The sequence below is a fragment of the Ornithorhynchus anatinus genome, unplaced genomic scaffold (assembly GCF_004115215.2).
Source record: "Ornithorhynchus anatinus isolate Pmale09 unplaced genomic scaffold, mOrnAna1.pri.v4 scaffold_687_arrow_ctg1, whole genome shotgun sequence".
Taxonomy (NCBI): domain Eukaryota; kingdom Metazoa; phylum Chordata; class Mammalia; order Monotremata; family Ornithorhynchidae; genus Ornithorhynchus; species Ornithorhynchus anatinus.
The window spans coordinates 53,080-74,838 of NW_024396921.1; the positions used below are offsets into that span (position 1 = coordinate 53,080).

Genomic DNA, 21,759 nt, shown 5'->3' on the forward strand with positions numbered 1-21,759 from the left:
TTTGACTTGGCTCTCTCGTTTCCCCCTCACATCCAATCTGTTACCAAGACCTGCCGGTCTCACCTTTATAATATCGCCAAGATCTGCCCTTTCCTCTCCACCCAAATGGCTACCTTACTGCTACAGGCTCTCGTAATATCCCGGCTAGATTACCGTGTCAGCCTTCTCTCTGATCTCCCTTCCTCCTCTCTCTCCCCCATCAGTCTATTCTTCACTCCGCTTCCCGGCTCATCTTCCTGCAGGAAAGCTCTGGACATGTCACTCCCCTTCTTAAAAACCTCCAGTGGTTGCCTATCGACCTCTGCACAAAACAAAAACCTCTCACTCTAGGCTTCAAGGCTCTCCAACACCTTGCCCCTTCCTACCTCTCCTCCCTTCTCTCTTTCTACTGCCCACCCCGCACGCTCCGCTCCTCTGCTGCCCACCTCCTCACCATCCCTCGGTCTCACCTATCCCACCATCGACCCCTGGGCCACGTCCTCCCGCAGTCCTGGAATGCCCTCCCTCCTCACCTCCGCCAAACTAATTCTCTTCCTCTCTTCAAAACCCTACTTAAAGTTCACCTCCTCCAAGAGGTTTTCCCAGACTGAGCTCCCCTTTTCCTTCTGCTCCCTCTACCCCCCCACCTCTCCGCAGCTAAACCCTCTTTTCCCCCCTTTCCCTCTGCTCTACTCCCTCTCCCATCCCATCCCCTCAGCACTGTACTCATCCGCTCAACTGTATATATCTTCATCACCCTATTTATTTTGTTTAAATAGATGTACATCACCCTAATTCTATTTATTTGCCATTGTTTTAATGAGACGTTCTTCCCCTTGACTCTATTTATTGCCATTGCTCTTGTCTGTCTGTCTCCCCCGATTAGACTGTAAGCCCATCAAAGGGCAGGGATTGTCTCTATCTGTTGCCGATTTGTACATTCCAAGCGCTTAGTATAGTGCTCTGCACATAGTAAGCGCTCAATAAATACTAATGAATGAATGAATGAAAGACTGTCCCCTGGCAGCAGCAGAAGCATCAGACAGAGACTCCCAATCAGGGTCTGCTCCAGGGGAGCAGCAGAGGAGGCGGAACACAGGCAGCTGCAGCCCTGGGTGGGGATGGAGAGCTGCAGGGGGCAGAGGGCAGGGGTTGGAGGGCGGGGCTGGGTGGCTCCCTAAAGGGCAGGAGGGACCCCGGGGCTGGGATGGGGGATGGGCAATGGGAAATCAGCCCCAAGTAGGGGATCCTCAACTCCATCAGCCGAGGCTGGTCTCTCCCCTTGGAGGGGTTATTGGGGTATCCTGAGAGGGGGCAGGGGCAAGGTCATACTGATCCCCACTGAGCATAGGACAGATGGTCAGGAAGGTATGGTGTGAAGGTATGAAGAAAGGGTGGAGGGTCCCAGAGAAGGTAGTCGGGGGGAAAGTGTAGATGTGGGATCCATCAGTGCCACTGTAGAATGAGACGCATCCAGCCTCATAGTCCAGGAAAACCACCACCTGGCGGGGGCATGTGGTCAGCTGGAGACAGGGGCGGGGGGGATTGTGGGCCCAGTAAGCATTCCTCTATCTTCCCACAGTCCAGAATCCATTCTCAGGTGAAAATATAATTGCCCGTTTTCTCACATTTTCCCTACAAAGCCCCAGAATCCACTCTTGTGAGTCTTCCACCTCCACCTTCCAGCAATGTCTCCCTGAAGTGAAGCCTTCACTGCCCAGCACACAGGGTGTCCGATCAAATCTCTCAGGGTTCTTAGGCAGGTCTTGCCATGTGGCTCCATGGGTTACCTGTTTGAGGTTCTCGAGCAGGATGAGTTCAGGATGCGCTGTGTTAGGATCCAGAGTGACGTGGGCTGCAGAGGGAGTCCCAGGGTGAGGTCTGGGGGCTCAGGGCAGAGGAGACCCCGGGGCCCAGGTGGGTAAGGATGGAGCCTGGGATGCTGCCTTGGAGAACAAGAGCGGCTGCCTGGAGGGGGCAGCAGGTCAGAGGAAATCCCTCAGAGGGAGCGTGGAGGGCCTTGACGTAATGGGCTGGTCCGAATGGTTCTGGGTAGGGAGGCCGCTCCAGAGCTATAGCATTACCTTGCTCACACAGGACGTCCCTGGAGGAGGAGGAGCCATGCCACCTCCTCGGAAAACAATGCAAGTGATGTCAGTATACTGCTCTCCACCCCTCCTCCAGTGCTCAGGACCCAGGTTTCCCAGGACTCAACTGGGGATCCCCAATTCGTGCCTGAGCCTTCAGCTCCTAGTTGTTCCCACTCTCTAGTCTAGCCATTCAAGAACACTCCTGGGGCCCCGGACAGCAGCGGGGAGGAGAGGAGGCCACAGAGCATTGTGGAAATGGCCTTGGGTCTGGGTTTCAGGGATAGAGCCAGGAATGGCCAGGACCCCCAGGCTGAGAGGTAGCAGAGAATATCAGGGTCACTTACCCTCGTGTAACTGGAACAAACTCTTCCCTGCAAGGTAACAGAGAAAGGAGATGCCACTGGGCTTATGCGTGGAAAACAAACATAAACATGAGAAAACTGACAGAAATGAAAGAAATACAGAACTTACTGAGCTCAATCTGGAGTTTCTCTGAAAATGAACAGAAAAAAGTCAGGGACCCTCCAGAATGGGAGAACTGGGGATGGGCTGGGACAGGATAAGATGGGATAGGAAAAGTCTATTTCTAGGAAATGTGGAGGGAATTGGCACCATGGGCAGGATCCCCATTAATGATGGATTGACCCATGGATTCGGAAAGGTGACACTGTCACCTGAATCTCCAGGAAGATCCAGTTTGTCTGTAATCAGTTGGAATCTCTCAGAGTTCAAGACCTCCACACTCGGCTGGGATTGTGGTTGCACTGGGGAATGGGGCAAGAGGACAGGGGTGGTGGCAGGAATGGATGGGAAGGGGTGGAACTGAACTGGAAGGTGAGGGCTGAGATCTCTACACCTAAACGTCTTCCCCACCCCATGTGTCAGTTGGCACAGATAAGGAGTGAGTCAGTCCCTCTCTGGGGGGAAATGTTATGTCATGTTGTGGTTCATTTGTGGGAGGTTGGGGCTTGTGAGTTGCTGTCTTTCCCAGGCAGCTGAAACTTCTGGCCTCTGACTTGTATGCCTGCTCTCCCCATCCCCATTCTGTCCTCCAGCCTTTCCTTCAGGAATGGGGGTATCATGGGAATATTCTCATTTATTTACCTTTGTCTCTGTACTGTTTCCAGATGAGATAAAGACCCCCGATGATGACCAGTCCCAGCAAAGGGAAGATCACACCCAATGCCACCATCAAGGGAAAAGCCCTCGGGAATAGGGGAGCTGAAATAGAATTCACAAAAATACCTTCAGAGAGAAACCTGAGGCAATTCCAGCTGTTTTCTTGGCTCCAGAGGGCTAGAGCCCGGTAGGAGGGGATGTGTCCAGGGGCCCCAAGTCCTGGTTGTGTTTCTGTTCCAAGCCATGCCAAGATCCCAGGGCAGGGGCAGTGAGACCTGGACTCCCCTCCCCTCTCCGGGAATGTTGGGGCTGGAAGCCTAATGATTTGGCGAGCATGGGGAGCTCACAATCACAGTGGGGAATGAGGAAGGGCGACAGTTTCCCTGGACAGGTCGGGCTGAGATGAGATGACAGTGTGGTGGGAAGAAGGGGCCTCTCGTAATTCCCCAGGGAGAGCACTGTAATATCGGATGGAGGGTCTCATTCCCCTTCTCCCCGTTCTTGAGCATCAACCTGCTTCTTTCGGGCTCCCACTCCTGGTGTCCACCCTGCCGGTGCTTCCCCCAGAGAAGGAGTGGGGAGAGGGGCAGCAATGCTGCACTCAGAGGGTCTCACCAGGGTAGAAGGGTGGGAGTGGGAGGATACCTAGACTCTATTCCTACCTTTGCTTGGAATCCAAATTCCCTCACAACCTTACTTCTGTATCTCCAATTTCTGCTTCTCTGACCTGTGCCCCATCCAGATCTGTGCCTCCTCACAACTCTGTGTGTGTGTGTGTGTGTGTGTGTGTGTGTGTGCATGAGTACATGATAGATAGTGTGTTGTCCAAAACCCTCTGTTGAAAATCTATAGAGAAACTTGACCTTGTGGAAAGAGCACAGTCCTGGGAGTCAGAACAAAAGGGTCTAATCCTGACTCTGACACTTGCCTGCTTTGTGACCTTGGGCAAGTAATTATCTTCTCTGTGAATTAGTTACCTCCTGGGTAAATTATTATTATTAAAAGTGGATACCATACCTCTCCTAAGTTAATCACTCAATTTTATTTATTGAGTGCTGACTGGGTACAGCACTCAATAAGAAGCACTCAATGAGAAGCAGCGTGGCTTAGTGGATAGAGCAGGGGCTTGGGAGTCAGGAGGTCATGGGTTCTAATCCCAGATCAGCCACATGTCGGCTATGTGACCTTGGGCAAGTCACTACACTTCTCTGGGCCTCAGTTACCTCATCTGTAAAATGGGGATTGAGTGTAAGCTCTATATGGGACAGGGAGTGTGTCCAACCTAATTAACTTGTATCTACCCCAGTGCTTAGAACAGTGCTTAGCACATAGTGAGCGCTTAACAAGTACTATTATTATTATTATTACATAGCACCATACTAAGTGCTTGGGAAAATACAATACAGTAGAGATGGTGAACATTAACACTGTCTATAGGACCTTAAAGTCTAGAGTGGGAAACAAACATTGAAATGAATTACACATAGGGGAAATGTCAGACTATAAGGCTTTGGGCATAAGTGCTGTGTGACTGTGGGTGGGGTGAGGGTCAGAGGGCTTCAGGAGAAAAGATCTAAGTGCATATATGATGCTGAAGGAAGGGCAAATCTTGGAGGAATGTGAATTTAGTAAGATTTTGAAGATGGAGAGGGTGGTGCTCAGTCAAACGTGAACAGGGAAGGTGTTGCAGGCAGGAAAGAGGACACAAGCTAGAAGGTGGTGGTGAGAGAGATGAGATGAGATACAGGGAGTAGGTTGGTGTTGTAAGAGCAAGGTGGGTGGGCTCAGTTGTAGGAGATTAACAAGGTAGGGTAGGAAAAGAGAGGGCTAATTGAGAGCCTTAAAGCCCCTCCTTCTCCACCAATCTAAGAACAGTGACCTCACATGGGCAGGGACTGGGCCCAATCTACATATGCTATATCTACCCTAGGGTTTTGTAAAGTGCATGGCACATATTAAGCACTTGACAAATAGCACTATTATTGTTGTTATTATTATCATTATTATTACTCCTATTGCCCCTCCAGACCCTGCCCTAACCAGCCCTGACCTCACCCCCCTCCACCCAAACCTCCCTGACCCTACGTGACCAATGTCTTGTCCCCACAGAGATAGAGCAGAGCCAGAACCAGATGAGGCTTTGCTCCATCCCTACCAGACTGGACTGGAGCCACCAGAAGGAGGCCCTGCCTTACCCTGAACAGCCCCTGGGTCAGGAGAGGCCCCGACATTAAAAAAACACAATTTAGTAGGAAAGAGGTGGTGTCTTGCCATGACCCCTATATTAGCCCCAATCTCCAGGGTGTTCCAGGACTCCAGTCCAGAAACAGACCCAGGAATACACTGACCCACAGAAAATATTCATGGAATTGGTGCACTGGGCAGGAATGTCTGTGGACCAGCAGGGTGTTAGGAGCAGCAGGACAGGATCCTGGGCAGAATCAGTGGACATTGTAGAGTCAAGAACCAGAAGGGGATTCTGGATAGGAACACATTAACTGCTAACTAATGTGTCAGTAATGGGTCAGCTAATGTGTCAGGGGTGTCAGTAGGTGTCAGGTTTTCAGTAGGTGAGGTGGTGAGGGTACAAGGAGCTAATCTCAGAGAGGCTGCCTGAGGTTAGGAGAGTAACATCTCCCATTGGTCCCAACAAAAATCCAGCCACTCACCGACTACATGCAGCTCCAGAGGGGCTTCTTTACGTTCTTGGCCATCATAGAAAGAGCAAATATACTTTCCCTCATCAGAGTCTCTGACATTGCGTATTTTCACAGCCACACTCCCATAATCAATGGCTTCTCTCAGCAACTCTGTCCTTCCTCGATACTCCGTCTGCTCTCCAAACAGATCTTCTCTATTCTCAAACAGGTGCACGACCTTAGAAGGCTGGGGTAGGAACCATTTCAAAGCCATATCCTCAGCACTCATCTTGGGATCCAGGTGACAAGGTAACTCAACAGCTTCCCCCTCCAGGGCTAGGATAAGATCGGCAGGTCCAATCACAGAAAAGTTAGCTGTAACAAAGGGAAATAGAGAGGAGCTGGGACTGGGAGTCTCAATTGGGGGAAAAGACCCCTCCCCAAAAGGGGGAGGGCAGAGCCTCCCCTTGTCCACCCTCTGAAGGCCTGAGAGCATCCTGAGCTGAAAAAGGATGGGAAGTCCCCTCAGCTCTGATCTCCTTTGGGAGATACATTCAGACTGGAGACTCACAAGGGATTTTGTTCATGTTCTGAGATGTTCCCATGGATCAGTAAGATGTATAAAAAATTCCTACCTGAGCCCAGTGTGAGCAGCTGGAGAAAGAGGAGGAGGACAACAAGGTAAGTGGATGCGAAGGATTCTGGGAGACCCATCGTCTTCTTCATTACTGGGGCCATAGGGAGACAAAGGTAGCTTAGTCAATCCCTGTCACTCACCATCAGAGAGCCAGACAGGGACTGGGACATGGGAAACACAACAGTGAGAAACTCCTGGACCTAACAACAGTACAGGTCAGCTTCCTATCACATGTGCTACCCTCTCTCCCAAACCAAACCTCCACCCCCAGGTGCCTGGATACCAATCCCCAATACTCCCCAGCCTCCCCAAGACCATCCACAGTGTCTTTTCCTCAGGGAAAGTCAGGGAGACAACCTAGGTCTCCTCTTCTCTCTGACAATAGTGGTAGGGGTAGGGCTTCCGTCCCTCTGCTGGGATCTTCTGGACATTCACAGTTGCAGGACAATGGCCTGAGATTTGGTAATTTGAGGTCAGAGATCCAATGTCAGCAGTAGCTCTGGGATGTTTTCTCCATCTCTATGTGACATCTTTGGAGTCCAGGCAAGGGTAAAAGAGTACTGTAGGAATGAGTTTTGAATCGGGGTCTGTGGGGGTACTAGCCCCCCAAGGGGCTCATGAGGGAACTAGTTCTTAGCAGAATGCTCTGACCTCACTCCTGCTTTCACAAGTCATTCTAAAAATGAAAACAGAAAAAGGTTCCCATGGTTATAGGGATTTTCCTGAGTGATGAGGAAGGAGCATGGAGGGGGAGGGGCAGGGACCACAATCTCTGTTCTGGGAATGTTCAATTTGGGACATTGTTCCCCACTGGTTCCTCCCACCTCCCCTGTGTCCCTGCTCGCCAGAACTGTTAGGGAGGGTGCAGGTGTTGGGGAGAGATAGGAAGAGGAGTGAGAGGAACCAGACTTCCCTCGACCTACACTCCATATCCTTTAGTCTCCTCCCTCCCCAGAACAGGGTTGGGTAGGACTCCCCTCTCACTCTCTCCATGGAGGTCAGGGGTGTCAGTAGGTGTCAGGTTTTCAGTAGGTGAGACGGTGAGGGTGCAAGGAGCCAAGTTTGTTCCCCTGAGCTGCTCCTCCGATTCTGCCGTGCCCCTAACCCACGTCTGGAAGAGGAATCTGCCAACTCAGCTCCAACCTCCCTATCCTCCCCTTCCCCACTTTTCCCAGACCAGTAAGAAGTTGAAGTGATGGGAGCAGGTGGTGGAGGGGAAGGGGATAATAGTAATAATAATGTTGGTATTTGTTAAGCACTCACTATGTACAGAGCACTGTTCTAAGGGTTGGGGTAGATACAGGGTAATCCAGTTGTCCCACGTGAGGCTCACAGTCTTACTCCCCATTTTACAGATGAGGGAACTGAGGCACAGAGAAGTTAAGTGACTTGCCCACAGTCATACAGCTAAGTGGCAGAGTCAGGATTCTAACCCATGACCTCTGACTCCCAAGCCTGGGCTCTTTCCACTGAACCATGCTGGATGGTGACAGGGAAGAATGAGGAGGGCCCAGCACCCCCAAATCTCCCGGAAAATGGTGGCTTCTGCAGGAGCCCTTGCACAGCAGTCCCTGGGAGACTCTGGCTCAGTGGAAAGAGCCCGGGCTTGGGAGTCAGAGGTCATGGGTTCGAATCTTGGATCCATCACTTGTCAGCTGTGTGACTGTGGGCAAGTCACTTAACTTCTCTGTGCCTCAGTTATCTCATCTGTAAAATGGGGATTAACTGTGAGCCTCGCCTGATTACCCTGTATCTCCCCCAGCGCTTAGAACACTGTTCCGCACATAGTAAGCACTTAAAAAATACCAACTTTATTATTATTATTAATAATTGTGTTATTTGTTAAGGGCTTACTATGTACCAAGCATGGCGGTAATTACTGGGATAGATACCTTATAAACTGATTGGACAAGGTCCCTTTCTCACATGAGCTCACAGTCTAATGGGGAAGGAGGAAAGATATCTTATCCCCATTTTATAAATGAGAAAACTGAGAGAAATGCCAAGAGAAGTGATTTACCCTAGGTAAAGCAGTTGGCAAGTTGTGGAGCCCAGGATTAGATCCCAGGTCTTCTAATTTCTAGAACCTGATTCTTCCCACTAAGCCATAGTGTTCCCAAGCCCAGTAGGGATCAAAGCAAAGTTCCTCTGGGGTCAAAGAGGCTGTGATCGAGGAAAATCAGATCATTACACCCCAGGCTCTGGAGTCTATCCAGTGTCTCTCTGGGCTCTAATGTGGGCAACAAGTTTCATCAGAATCCAGCATCTATGGGTTCTCTCTGTGCAGACAACCCTCCTTTCCCCTTTCCCTGTGCCCCAGAGGATGGTGGGTAACAACACAACTTTACACCTTGACTTTTCTACCCTTATTCCTGACCTGCTTCTCCATAATTCCTTCCAGGGCTTCTCAGCCTTATGGGGCTGGGATCAGCAGTGCGGTCAGTGAATGCTCCTTTTCTTTCAACCCCACCCTCCTCCCATTCTCCTCAGTCACTACTGCCCTCTAAGGCCTCATGAGGGGGCAGGGGGCAGGGCAAATATGTACATATCTTTAAATAATTTATTATCAATTACTCATACTTATGTCTGTCATTCACTCATTTATTCAATCGTATTTATTAATTGCTTACCGTGTGCAGAGCACTGTACTAAGCACTTGAAAGTACAATTCAGCATTAGAGACAATCCCTGCCCACACCAAGTTTACAGTCTCCCCCTCTAGACTTTAAGCTCAATACGGGCAGGGAAAATGTCTACTTATTATGTGGTATTGTGCTCTCTCAAGCACTTAGAATACTGCTCTACACATAGTAAGTGTTCAATAAATGCCATCGATTGATTGATTGATGGGAGGACACTGGACCTGGAACCCTCTCCACAGCCCTCTCCTTCTGTCTGTTCCCTCCCTTTTCAGCCTCCCTGCTGTCTTCCCAGACCACTCACCTGCCCCCAGCTGCCCCCTTAGATGAGAGAGGCAGACAGGGCTTGACAGTGGGTTAGTCAGAGTTTTCAGCCTTTGGCTTCCCCTGGCCCAGAGAGAGGTTGGATGGGCATTTCTGTGAGGGAGGGGAGGAAAGGGAGCTGCTCTCCCTATTCAGGGTTGGGAGAATCAGGTTCAGAGGGTCAAGTAAGGGTATATCCCCCACCTATCTTTTCCCCTGCCTCCCATTCCCCATGCTACCCAAACCTACAAACACTCGACCCTCATGTGTTCAAACCCTCTGGGGCAGGGTGGACCGGGAGCTACCTGAACACCCTAGGGACTGTGGTCAATGTTGGGGGGAGGCAAACTTCACCCATTCCAGGGAAATTGAGTTGTTGATCTTTCCCCTCCTCTCCCTTCCTGTGGGTTTCCCCCCAGCCCCTCCCTGGCCTTCTTTCCTCTAGCTGTTTTGGGGAAAGGGCAACCCTCAAGTCATCTCCTGTCCCTTGAACATTGCTCCCAACATCCTGTGGGTTCACCTACCCCCCTTCAGTTTCCAGGAAAATTTCCCCAGAATTCAGTTCCCATCCCCAAGAGCAGGATCCCCCCAAACTCACCAGCCTTACTCCCCCTAGTCATCACAGCAGAAAGCCCTGGCAGCAGGGAGGATTCTCCATTATTTGTTGGTGGCCAGGCTCACCTCATCAGGATCTGAAGCTTCTTCTGTAGTATCAGTTCCAGGACTTGACTCTGATAGGTAGCACCCTCTGATAGAAGGGTGGCATTTTAACGTCTTATCGGTCATTGGCAGAACTCACCTCACCAGGACCTGAAGCTTTTTTGGCAGGATTGGTTCCAGGACTTGACTTTGATAGGCACTACCCTCCGATAGAAGGGCGGCATTTTAACATCCTATCGGTCATTGGCAGAACTCACCTCGCCAGGACCTGAAGTTTCTTTGGCAGATCAGTTGCAAGACTTGACTTTGATAGGCACCACCCTCCGATAGAAGGGTGGCATTTGAACGTTTTATCAGTCATTGGCAGAACTAACTAGTGGCAGTTGGAAGAGGGAGAAAGAAACTGATGAAGAGGAACTGAAGCTTGTGAACTGAGTTTGGGTGTCAGTTAGGCTGTCCTGGTGCCCCAGGATCACCAGGGAGAGGTCATCTGATGCAGACAGGACTCCACAAACTCTCCAGGGCTCTACTCTCTGGGAAAAGGAAATCCACATTTGGTGCCAAACACTCCCACAGTCCTGGACACAGGCTGCTTCCATCTGACCTTTTCATCTCTGACGTGCCCAATATCATCTCTCCTTTTAGACTATAAGCTACTTGTGGGTAGGGAACCTCTCTGCCAACTCTGTTATATGGTACTTTTCTAAGCACTTAGTACAGTTCTCTGCACACAATAAGCACTTAATAAATTCAATTAATTGACAGATTGATTGAAGGGAGTGAGGTGAGGAGGAGATGGCAAAGGATAAGGGTATTTCAGGTTTTGTTTTTAGAAACGATTGAGATACATTCTCATGAATTCTTTCATCTGAGATTCTGGGTGGAAATAAATACACTGAATTTGTGTCACATTTTCATTTTTTAAAACATTTTTACATCATGGATCTCAGTCATGCTGATTATGAAATTTGTGAAGTTCTTAATATGTGCTAAGCACTGTATTAACACCCTGAAGTCTATACAAGCTAACAAGATGGCTGGACAGAGTCCCCGTTCCTCATGGGGCTCACAATCTAGTGGGGAGGGAAAACCATGTATTTCATCCTTATTTTACATCTGAGGAAACTGAGGAACAGAGCAGTTAAATGACTTGCCCAAGATCACACAGGAAATAAGTGGCAGAACTGGGATTAGAACCCAGGTCCTCTGACTTCCAGTCTTGTGCTCTTTTCACTAGGCTGTGCTGCTTCCGATGCTGTTCTTACCTCATCTCTAAGAGGTAGAAAGAGATAGGGATTATTATTCCCTTTTAGCAGAAGGGAAAACTGACACAAAGTGGTAAAATTGCACGCCTGAGGACACTGAGAGACACTGGCAGAGCTGGGATTAGAACCAGGGTTTCCTGAATCCCAGGGCTGTACTCTAAACCATGCCACTAAGCCATGCCACTTTGCTGACAAGATAAAGGAGGCACAGGCTTAACCAGAAAAAATTAGATTATTTCTTTCCTTTTTCATTCTGTAGTCTCTTCATTTCATTCATTCATTTGATCGTATTTATTGAGCACTAACTGTGCAGAGCACTTCAGCATTAGAGACAATCCCTGCCCACACCGAGTTTACAGTCTCCCCCTCTCCCCCACTTATGTAGTAAGTGCTTGGAAGAATGCAATGCAACAGAATTAGCAGACACATTCCCTGCCCATAGCGAGTTTAGTCTAGAGAGTAGCTCACTTGGAAAAGTGCTAGACACCTGGTAAGCACTTAACAAATACCACAATTATTATTATAATAATTGCTTTTATTATCATTATTATGATCATTTCCCATTGCTAAGCCATTCCCATTTCCCCTGGACCCCAGACTCCAGAAGCTTGCAACTTTGGTATCATCTTTGTCAATTCTCATTTTCCTTCCTCCTCGGGTCCACCACTAAATCCTGCTGGCTTTTCTTCTGCGAAGTTTACAGATTTGCTCCTTCCTCCTCTCAACCTCCAGGCTGGGTTCAATTCTTCTGTCATCTCTTGATTGCATTACTGTAACTCAGTAGTCTCCTGTCCCCAGCCTCTCCCCTGTTTAAGCTATTCTGTATTCTACTGTGGGGAGCGTGTTCTTAAAACGAGTAATTGAGTGACTGAAATTTAGAAAACTGGCACAGCTTCTTAAAAACCTCCAGTGGTTACTCATATCTCTCCAGACAAAGCAAACGTTTTTGATGGTTAGATTTAGGACACTCCCCCAGCTGTCTCCTTCTTACCTTCTCGGTGTTCTTACTCACTCATTCACTCACTCTCAACTCTCTTCACTCCTTCCAAGCCAAAGTTCTTATTGTGCCTTCCTCTCTCCTCTGTCACTTCTAAAACACTGGGTTCATCTTTCTTCCCTTCCTTTACAACCCCCTGAAAACACACTCTCCTCTAAGACCCATTTCTCAGTGGATCTTCACCTCCCTGGTCATGTCACCCCAACAGACACAATTAGCAAACGTGTGAAATTGGTTTGTTTATTTCGTCTATTAGTCTTATTCATACAATTTCTGCCTACTTCTCTCCCTGAAACTGTGAATTTCTAAAGGGCAGATACTATGTTTGTAATGCTCACAGCATGCTCCGAAATGCTTTCTCCAATGCTCTGTGTACAATCCATGTTCAGTCAAGTATACTGCTCACAGTAGATGCTCAGGGATGGAATCTCTCATCAAAATGAAGGATGAGCCTCAGCTTTGAGAATTCAAGGCGACAACATGCACGGAAAAATTGCTTCTAGTGCTGGTGGTTTGCATGGCACCATTCACACTCTCTCATCCTGCCTGCCACGTTCCCACTGGGCACAGAGAGGAGGGGGAGAGTCGACGAGCAGTGGGAAAACACATGGTGAATTGCAGAGGTGGCCTATGGCTATGTCTTAGTAGCCGGCTCCAGGTTGAGAGGGGAATAGAACCCAGGCCCCCATGAATGTTGGAATGGCAGTGCCTAAGGGGAGCTCTTAGCTGTCCCACCACCATACACGGAAGAGTGGGGAGAATCTGGAATCTCTAACAACTGGGGATGTGAAAGTGAACTGCCTCCCTGACCTTCGACTTCAGGGTCTGGTGAAAGCAAGCCTTTCCTCTTCCTTCCAAGTTAGGAGTATGGTGGAGGCAAGCTAACTCTCTGCCCTCTGAGTTAGAGGTCTGGTGGAGGTGGTGGCAGCAGGAGGAGGAGGGGAAACCCCCACCGATCGATTGGGGATGCAGCAGCCCCTTTACTTACTCTCAGACCTGGCCCCAGTGAGGACCCTCCCCAGCAGCAGAGACTCCCAGACTGCGCCTGCCTCAGGGTGCAGCAGAGGAGGGGACACAGGCAGCTGAAGTCCTGGGAGGGGGTGGAGGGCTGCAGGGGGCAAAGGACAGGGCTGGGAGGCTCCTTAAGGGGCAGGAGGGACCCCAGAGCTGGGTTTGAGGGGAATTAACAGGATATTGACACCAGGGAGGGAATCCCCATCCACTATGGCTGAGGCTGATCCCTCCCCTCAGGGGGTCTCTGGGATCTCCTGAGAGGAGTCATGGGCAGGGACAGGATCTCCCTCCGAACCAGTGGACATTGGGCAGATGGTCAGGGGGGTTGGATCTGACATCCAAAGCCAGAAGAAAGGCCGGAGAGTACCAGAGAAGGCAACATGGGAGAAAGTGTAGAGGTGGGATCCATCAGTCGCACTGTAGAACGAGACATCTCCAGCTTCGTAGTCCAGGTAAACCACCACCCGGCAGGGGTGTGGGACAAGGGAGAGAAAGGTGGAGGAAGAGTAAGTCCAGAATGCATATTTACCTTTCTGCACAGCCCAGAATCCATTCTCAGGTGACAGTGAGAGTGACCCTTTTCTCTTCACATTTTCCCAACAAACTCCCAGTAAACAGATATTGTTGTCTCCCACATCCACCTCCCAGCAATGTTTCCCTGAGGTAAAGCCTTCACAGCCCAGCACACAGGGCTCCACATCAAATCTCTGGGTGTCGGGCAGGTTCAGCCGTTTGTCTCCCCGAGTCATCTGTTTCCGATTCTCAGACAGGATAAGGGTGGGATGAGCCGTGTCAGGATCCAGAGTGATGTGGGCTGAAGAGAGAATCTGGGGATGAGCATTGGGGGCTCAGGGCAGAGGAGACCCTGGGGCCCCTGCAGAGAAGGATGGAGCCCGGGAGCATCTCCACCTCGGAGAACAGGAGTGGCTGTGTGGAGTGGGAGTAGGGGAGAGAGGAATCCTCTGGGAGTGTGGGGGACCCAGACCCCATCATCCAATCCGTATGGTTCTGGGTGGTGGGGGGAGGGGTGGGTAGAGCTCCAGAACTGTGGCACCCATTCCTTGGGACCCCCGGGCACTGCCGCACTCACACAGGACCTGCCTGGAAGCTGAGACACATCCTTCCTCCGCAAAACCCAGGCTGTGATGTCATCAGGTGATGTTCTGCCTAGAGAAGCAGCTCCTGCTTCTAGAGAAGCAGCGTGGCGCCGTGGAAAGAGCACGGGCTTTGGAGTCAGGGCTCATGAGTTCGAATCCCAGCTCTGCCACTTGTCAGCTGTGTGACTGTGGGCAAGTCACTTAACTTCTCTGTGCCTCAGTTCCCTCATCTGTAAAATGGGGATGAAGACTGTGAGCCCCACGTGGGACAACCTGATTCCCCTGTGTCTCCCCCAGCGCTTAGAACGGTGCTCTGCACATAGTAAGCGCTTAACAAATACCAACATTATTATTATTATTATTCTGCCCATTCCCCCAGGGCTCAGGATCCAGGGCCCCCTAGTCTCTGCTGGGGATCCCCAATTCCTGCTTGGGGCTTCAATTCCTGTGTTTCCCCCCAAGTCTATATAGCCATTCCAGGAGGCTTATGGGGCGCCTGACAGCAGCAGGGAGGAAGAGGAGGAGGCCACAAGAGAGTTCTGAGAATGGCCCTGAATCTGGCTCTCAGCAACAAAGCCAATGAGGGCCAGGACTCCAGGGGAGGGAGAGACCTGAAACCACAGAGCATGTCGCGGTCACTTACCCTCATGTAACTGGGCCCGGCTCCACCCTGCAAGGAAACAGAGAGCGGAGACATCACCAGGTTGGTGGAGTGGACATAAACACCAATATGAGATAACTGACAGAATTGAAAGAAACATAGAACTTACTGAGCTCGATCAGGAATTTGTCTGAAAATGAACAGAAATAAGTTAGGGACCCTCCAGAAAGGGAGAACTGGGGTGGACTGGGAGGAGATGAAATGGGTTGGAAGTGTGGGTTTCTGGGACATGTATGTGGCAGGGATCTGACCCCTCAGAAAGAATCCCCACTGCCCAGGGAATGATCCATAGATCCGGAATGCTGACCACTGTCCCTGGAATATCCAGTAAGAGATTGTTGATTTTGATCAGTGAGCATCTGCCAGGGCTCAGTTCTCCCTGCTCCACTGGGATTGTGGCTGCACTGGGGGTGGGGGGGTGGGGGGACGGTTGGGGGAGCAGCAGAAAACTGCAAGGGGATTGGAGGGCTTCAGTCTGAACTAGATCAGCAGGGGCTGGGGTTACTACTCCATTTTATCCCCACCCCTAAGAATGACAGTTGGAACTGATATGGGGTTGGTCAGTCCTTTCTCTGGGGGAAATATTGGGTTGTGGATTGTGTGCATGAGGTTGTGGTCTTGTCTTTACCAGGCATCTGGGGGCACTGACCTCTGACCTGTCTGTTTTCTCCTCTCTGTCTGGTCTACTGCCTTTCCCTGATGAAAGAAAGATGTCACAGAAATATTCTTGTTCCTTTACCTTTGTCCCCATGCTGTTTCCAGATGAGATAAAGACCTCCAGCAATGAGCAGTCCCAGCACAGGGAGGGTCATACCCAGGGCCACCATCAAGGATAAAGCCATCGGGAAGAGGGGAGCTGAAATACAATTCCCAAAAATATCAACAGAGGGAAACACTGGGCAAATATGGCTTTTTCTAAAGCTCTGGAGGATTTAGTGGCACGCGAGAACAGGCACAACCAGGAACCCCAGATCCTCACTGTGTCTCTGCTTCAGGACATGTTGAGAGACCACAGCAAGTGCTGTGACCCCTGGTCTCCCTTCCTGTCTCCGGAGAAGGTGGAAGTGCAGGGCTGGGAGCCCAGTGGTTTGGTGAGCACAGAGAGCTTACAGTCACCATGGGGAATAACAAAGGGCCAGAGATTCCCAGGCCAGGATGGCTGGGGGGAGGGGAAAGTAGGGTCAAGGAGAAGAAAGGGCTTCTCTTGATTCCCCAGGGAGAGCGCTGTGTTCTGGATTTGAGTGAGGGTATCATTCTCTTTCTCCACATTCTCATGCTTCAGCTGTTTCTTCCAGCCACTCACCGACAACCTGCAGCTCCAGAGGTGTTTCATCAGCATTCCCTTGGCCATCATCGAAAAAGCAGTGATAGTTTCCCTCATCAGAGACTCTGACGTTGTGTATTCTCACAGCCATGCTCCCATAATCCATGGCATCTTTCACCAACTCCGTCCTCCCTTGATAATCCTCCATCTGCTCTCCAACGTGGTCCTCTCCATTCTTGTACAGGTATACGACGTTAGAGAGCTGGGATCGGAACCACTTCACCTCCATGAGCTCAGCGCTCGCCTTAGAGCTCAAATGACAAGGTAACTCTGCAGTACCCTCCTCCAAGGCCAGAACAGGCTCAACAGGTCCAATCACAGAAAACTGAGCTGTAAAAAAGGGAGACAGAGAGGAGCTGGGACCGAGACTTTGGTGGGAGGGGGAGACATGTCCCTAGGGGAAAGGCAGACCTGCCCCCGTCCACCCTCTGAAGGACTATGGGGTATCTAATCTTCTTATATTCTCCATCTACACCCACTCCCTTGGAGAGCTCATTCACTTCTATGGCTTCAACTACCATCTCCATGCAGATGATCCCAAAATTTCCATCTCCAGCCCTGATCTCTCTTCTTCTCTATAATCTTACATTTCCTCCTCCCTTCAGGACATCTCTACTTGGTTGTCCCTCAAATTTAACATTTGTGAAACAGAACTCCTTATCTTCCCAATGAAACCCTGTCCTCCCCCTGACTTTCCCATCATTGTAAACAGGACCACCATCCTCCCCTTCCCACAAGCCCACAAACTTTGCATTAACCTTGGTATGTCTCTCTCATTCAACACACATATTTGATCTGCTATCAAATCCTGTCAGTTCAACCTTCACAACAGTGCCAAAATCCATCCAGTCTCCTACAACGTTAACCCAAGCACTTGTCCTATCCTGTCTTGATTATTGCATCAGCCTCCTTGCTAACCTCCCTCCCTCTTGTTTCTCTCCACTCCAGTCTATACTTCACTCTGCTATATGGATCATTTTTCTACAAAAACATTCAATACGTTTCCCCACTTATCAAGAACCTCCAGTGGTTGCCCATTCACCTCCATTTCAAACAGAAATAACCTACCATCAGTTTTAAAGTACTCAGTCAACCCTCCCTGGCCTACCTTACTTTCCCGATTTCCTACTACTACCCATCCTGCTTGCTTCGCTCCTTTAATACCAATCTACTGACTAGAGACGTCAATCTCTCCACCAAACCCTTGCCCACGTTATGCCTCTGTCCTGGAGCCCCCTTCCCTCTAATTTCTAACAGGTGATCACTTTCCCTGTTTTCAAAATCTTATTACAAGCATATTTCCTGCAAGAAGCCTTCCCAGACCAAACCCTCATTTGCTCTCCTTCCATGTCACTCTTGCACTTGAATTTGCACCCTTTATTTTCCCCACCCTCTAACTCACAGCACTTATGTACATATTTGCAATTCATTTCTTTATTTTAATGTCTACCTACCCCTCCATCTGTATGCTCCTTGTGGGCAAAGAATGTCTACCAACTCTGTTCATTCATTCAATCATATTTATTGAGTGCTTACTGTGTGCAAAGCACTGTACTAAGTGCTTGGGAGATTACAATATAACAACAAAAAGACACATTCCCTACCCACAATGAGCTCAGTCTTGTGTTGTACTCTTCTTAACATTAGTACATTGCTTTGCACACAGTAAGTGCTCAATTAATACCACTGATTGAGTGGCATGCGATCTCCTCAGCCCTAAACTATGCAGAGAAACGTTCACACTGGTGACCCAAGGAGGTTCTCTTCTCTCTCTCTGTGATATCCCCAAGAAACAATGAAATGGAAAGGAAATGCCTACCTGAACCCAGTGTGAGCAGCAGGAAAAAGAAGAGGAGGAGGAATCTGGATGTGAAGGATCCTGGGAAACCTGCCATCTTCATCGCTGGGGCGATAGAGAAACAGTGGTGTCTCAGTCAGTACCTGGAACCGAGGGCCAGGCAGGGATAGGGCACCATGACACACAACACTGAGACTCCAGTACCTATATCAGTTCAGGTCAGCTTCCTGTCACGTGTCACCACCTCATCAGAGGGCCAGGCAGGGGCTGGGGCACATGACACACAGCACTGGGAGACTCCAGTACCTATATCTGTTCAGGTCAGCTTCCTGTCACATGTGTCACCACCTCTCCCAAAGCAAATTTCAACCCCCAGGTGTACCAATCCCCAAAACCCGCTGGCCTCCCCCAGGTAACTCACAATCTCTGTCCCTCAAAGAGAGAGTGAAGGAGAAGACCTGAATCTGTTCTTTCTTCTGAGACAGGCACCTTGGCCGGGATCTCCTGGTCATTCACAGCTACAGGAAACTGACCTGGGAATTGGTGTTTTGAGATCAAAGGTCAAAGGTTAGCAGGGGCTCTGGGACAGTTCCTGTGTCTCCTCCTGATGTCTCTAGAGTCCGGGAAGGGGTGAAGAAGCTTTGCAGGGCTGAGGTGTGAACTGGTGACTGCAGAGGGTCCAGACAAAAAGGGGCCCAACAGGGGTAGGAAAGAGAGCAGGGGGGAGGAGAGAAAAACAAAACATCCATTGACCACACTGCTGACCCCAGCTCCACACAGCCAAGCAGCCCTGGAGGAAGCTGTGGAGGAGTAGGTCGGGCAGAGGGGCAGAAAAGTAAAGGTGTGAAGTTGTGTTGTTGCCCATCAGCTTCTTAGGGCAAAGGGGGAAGGGGAGAGGGGGATTGGCTGTATGGAGGGGAACCATGGATTCTGAAACTCATTGTCCATATTATTGACCAGAAAGGGACAGGGCAGACAGACTCCAGAGCCAGGGGTTTAGTGATTCTGACTCTCCCATCACAGCCTTCCACCCCCCAGGAGAAACTTGCCTCAGTCCCTGCTTGGCATGGGAGCAGTGTAGCTTATTGGAAAGAGCCAGGCCAGGGGATCAGGAGACCTGGGTTCTAATCCTCGCTCCACTACCTGCCTGCTGTGTTACCTTGGGCAAGTCACTTAATTTCTCTGGGCCTCAGTTGTCTCATTTGTAAAATGGAGATAAAATAACTTTTCTCCTTCCCCATTTTCATTAGTATTTACTGCAGTGTTGGGCATATAGTAAGTACTTAGTGAATAAACCAATTATTATTATCATCATTAGGGCCTCTGAATGACAGTGTGCAAAGGCTGCTGCAGATGGCACCATGTTCTGGAGATTTAGGGGTGCTGGTCCCTCCTGTTTCTTCCCCATTCCCACAACCCCCTGCTCCCATTACTTTGGCTTTGCACTGATCTGGGGACGGTGGGAAGAGATAGGAGATGGAAGATGGAGCTGGGCCTGCCCCTTCCTCTCCCCTAAGTGGGTTAGGGGCACTGGGGTGTCAGAGGAGCTTCTGGGAGATTGAGCTTGGCTCCCCACCTCCTGCTTCCTGCACCCCAAAACATCCCCCATCACTGCCTCACCCACTGACACCTCCAGCATCCAGGGCAGAGGGAGAGAAGAGGTTCTGTCTATCCCCGTTCTGGGAAGGGACTATGAGATCTGGCATGTGCTGGAGTTGGAGGGATCTGGTTCTTCTCTCTCCTCCTCCTGATCCCCCCCCCACACCCTCCTAAACCCTTCTGGGGGGCAGAGACAAAGGAGAAGTGGGAGGAGGAGGGGGAGCAATGACCTAAATTGAACATTCCCAGAACAAGGATGATGGTCATTGTCTCTCCCCTCTTACCCTCTCCTCCACCATCCAAGAGAATCCTTGTTCCCAAAGGAACTTGGCTCCTCCCCTTATTACTGCCCAGCTGGTGTCCATCATGGCTGTTAAGGGACCTGGGAGGGATATGAGGGTCCTCAAAGTGGGCGCTCCTCTGCCGCTCACCTCTTCACTGTTCCCCGTTCACACCTATCCCTCCGACGACCCCTAGCCCACATCCTAGCGCTGTCCTGGAATGCCCTCCCTCCTCATGTCCATCAAACTAACTCTCTTCCCCTCTTCAAAGCCCTAATGAGAGCTCACCTACTCCAAGAGGCCTTCCCAGAGTGAGCTCCACCCCTTCTTCCTCTGCTCCCCCTCCACCTTTTGCTCCTCCTCCTTCCCCCTTCACCTCCCCTCAGCTGAGCCCCCTTCCCCTCTGCTACCCCTCCCCTCCTACCCTCTGCCCCTCCCCCTCCCCCTTCCCTTCAGCACTATCCTCATTTGTATATTTTATTTATTATCCGATTTATTTTTTAATGAGATGTACTTCCCCTTGATTCTATTTATCGTGATAATGTTGTCTTGTTTTTGTTTTGTTCTGTTTTGCTTTGCTGTCTGTCTCCCCCTGATTAGACTGTGAGCCCATCACTGGGCAGGGATTGTCTCTATCTGTTGCTGAATTGTACATTCCAAGTGCTTAGTACAGCACTCTGCACATAGTAAGCGCTCAATAAATATTATTGAATGAATGAATGGGAAACACTTCCCACCATGGGGTTCACACAGGTATGGTCTGGGCCTATGAGAGGATCTCATCTCCTCTTCTCCCACTCCCTTCTACATTTCCCTTGCACGTGAATTTGCTCCCTTTTCTCACCCCTCCCTCAGCCCCACAACACTTATGAACAAAGTTATTTTTTATCAATAATAATAATATAATAATAATAGTAATAATGGTATTTGTTAAGTGCTGGCTAAGTGCTGGTGCAGATATAAAGTGATCAGGTTGTCCCACGTGGGGCTCAATTAACTGTGGGATTTGTCAAGCACTTACTATGTGCCAGGCAGTATACTAAGCGCTGGGGTGGATACAAGCAAATCAGGTTGGACGTAGTCCCTGTTCCACATGGGGCTCACAGTCTCAATCCCCATTTTACAGATGAGGGAACTGAGTCACAGGGAAGTTTAGTGATTTGCCCAAGGCCACACTGCAGACAAGTGGCCAAGCTTGGATTAGAATCCAGGTCCTTATTTCCCCCTCTACACTGTAAGCTCACTGTGGGCAGGGAAAGTGTCCAACAACTCTGTTATACTGTACTCTCTGAATCGCTCAGTACAGTGCTTTGCACACAGTAAGTGCTTAATAAATAAAATTGATAGCTTGATTGATCCAGGAACTGGGTATTCTCCCTCATTTGTTTTTATTCCTCACCATCACAGAGTATGGTAGGGAGCCCAGTACAGAGCCCAGTCCCTGCCCTGTTCTAATTTCACTGTCCTTTGAGGGCCAAATGATAGAACGGAGTGGCAGAAGGATGCTGAAATATGGCCCCTCTCCACAGCCCCCCACCTTCTGCCTGTTCCCTCTCAAGCCTCCCCACTATGTCCCCAGACCACTTACATGCTCTCAGGAGTGCCCCAGGGTGGAGGATGTAGCAAGAATCTGTGTTTTCTGCCTCCTGCTTTCTGG

General features: G+C 49.9%; 2 protein-coding genes across 3 annotated transcripts; both read right to left on the reverse strand.

The window, feature by feature from the left end:
- Positions 1 to 961: 961 nt before the first annotated feature.
- LOC100081843 (myelin-oligodendrocyte glycoprotein-like) lies at positions 962 to 10,198 on the reverse strand. Of its 2 annotated transcripts, none has more exons than XM_029057226.1 (7): positions 10,005 to 10,198; positions 6,463 to 6,555; positions 5,858 to 6,202; positions 3,174 to 3,290; positions 2,541 to 2,561; positions 2,414 to 2,440; positions 962 to 1,834 (listed from the first exon to the last, which is right to left on the reverse strand). In XM_029057226.1, exons 1-7 carry the CDS (start codon positions 10,024 to 10,026, stop codon positions 1,548 to 1,550), a joined length of 912 nt encoding a protein of 303 aa, XP_028913059.1. In that variant the 5' UTR covers positions 10,027 to 10,198; the 3' UTR covers positions 962 to 1,547. The 2 variants fall into 2 exon arrangements, with proteins under 2 accessions (XP_028913059.1, XP_028913060.1); XM_029057227.2 differs by lacking the exon at positions 10,005 to 10,198 and adding an exon at positions 6,822 to 7,073.
- A 3,096-nt stretch (positions 10,199 to 13,294) lies between these two features.
- Positions 13,295 to 15,470, reverse strand: LOC114808946 (butyrophilin subfamily 1 member A1-like). Its single transcript, XM_029057238.1, has 2 exons — positions 15,083 to 15,470; positions 13,295 to 14,156 (listed from the first exon to the last, which is right to left on the reverse strand). The coding sequence occupies exons 1-2, from the start codon at positions 15,198 to 15,200 to the stop codon at positions 13,576 to 13,578; spliced, it is 699 nt and encodes a 232-aa protein (XP_028913071.1). The 5' UTR covers positions 15,201 to 15,470; the 3' UTR covers positions 13,295 to 13,575.
- Between the last annotated feature and the right edge of the window lie 6,289 nt (positions 15,471 to 21,759).

What these genes read in the sequence shown, in the direction of transcription:
- LOC114808946 (XM_029057238.1), bottom strand. Translation starts at nt 15,200, where the DNA reads ATGTTTCTTTCAATTCTGTCAGTTATCTCATATTGGTGTTTATGTCCA. An exon ending in CCGGGCCCAGTTACATGAGG is followed by an intron (nt 14,157 to 15,082) that starts GTAAGTGACCGC and finishes TTCTCTCTTCAG; the next exon opens with CCCACATCACTCTGGATCCT.
- LOC100081843 (XM_029057226.1), bottom strand. Translation starts at nt 10,026, where the DNA reads ATGACTAGGGGGAGTAAGGCTG. An exon ending in TCTGGAGCTGCATGTAGTCG is followed by an intron (nt 3,291 to 5,857) that starts GTGAGTGGCTGG and finishes ATTCTATTTCAG; the next exon opens with CTCCCCTATTCCCGAGGGCT. An exon ending in GAAACAGTACAGAGACAAAG is followed by an intron (nt 2,562 to 3,173) that starts GTAAATAAATGA and finishes GTTCATTTTCAG; the next exon opens with AGAAACTCCAGATTGAGCTC.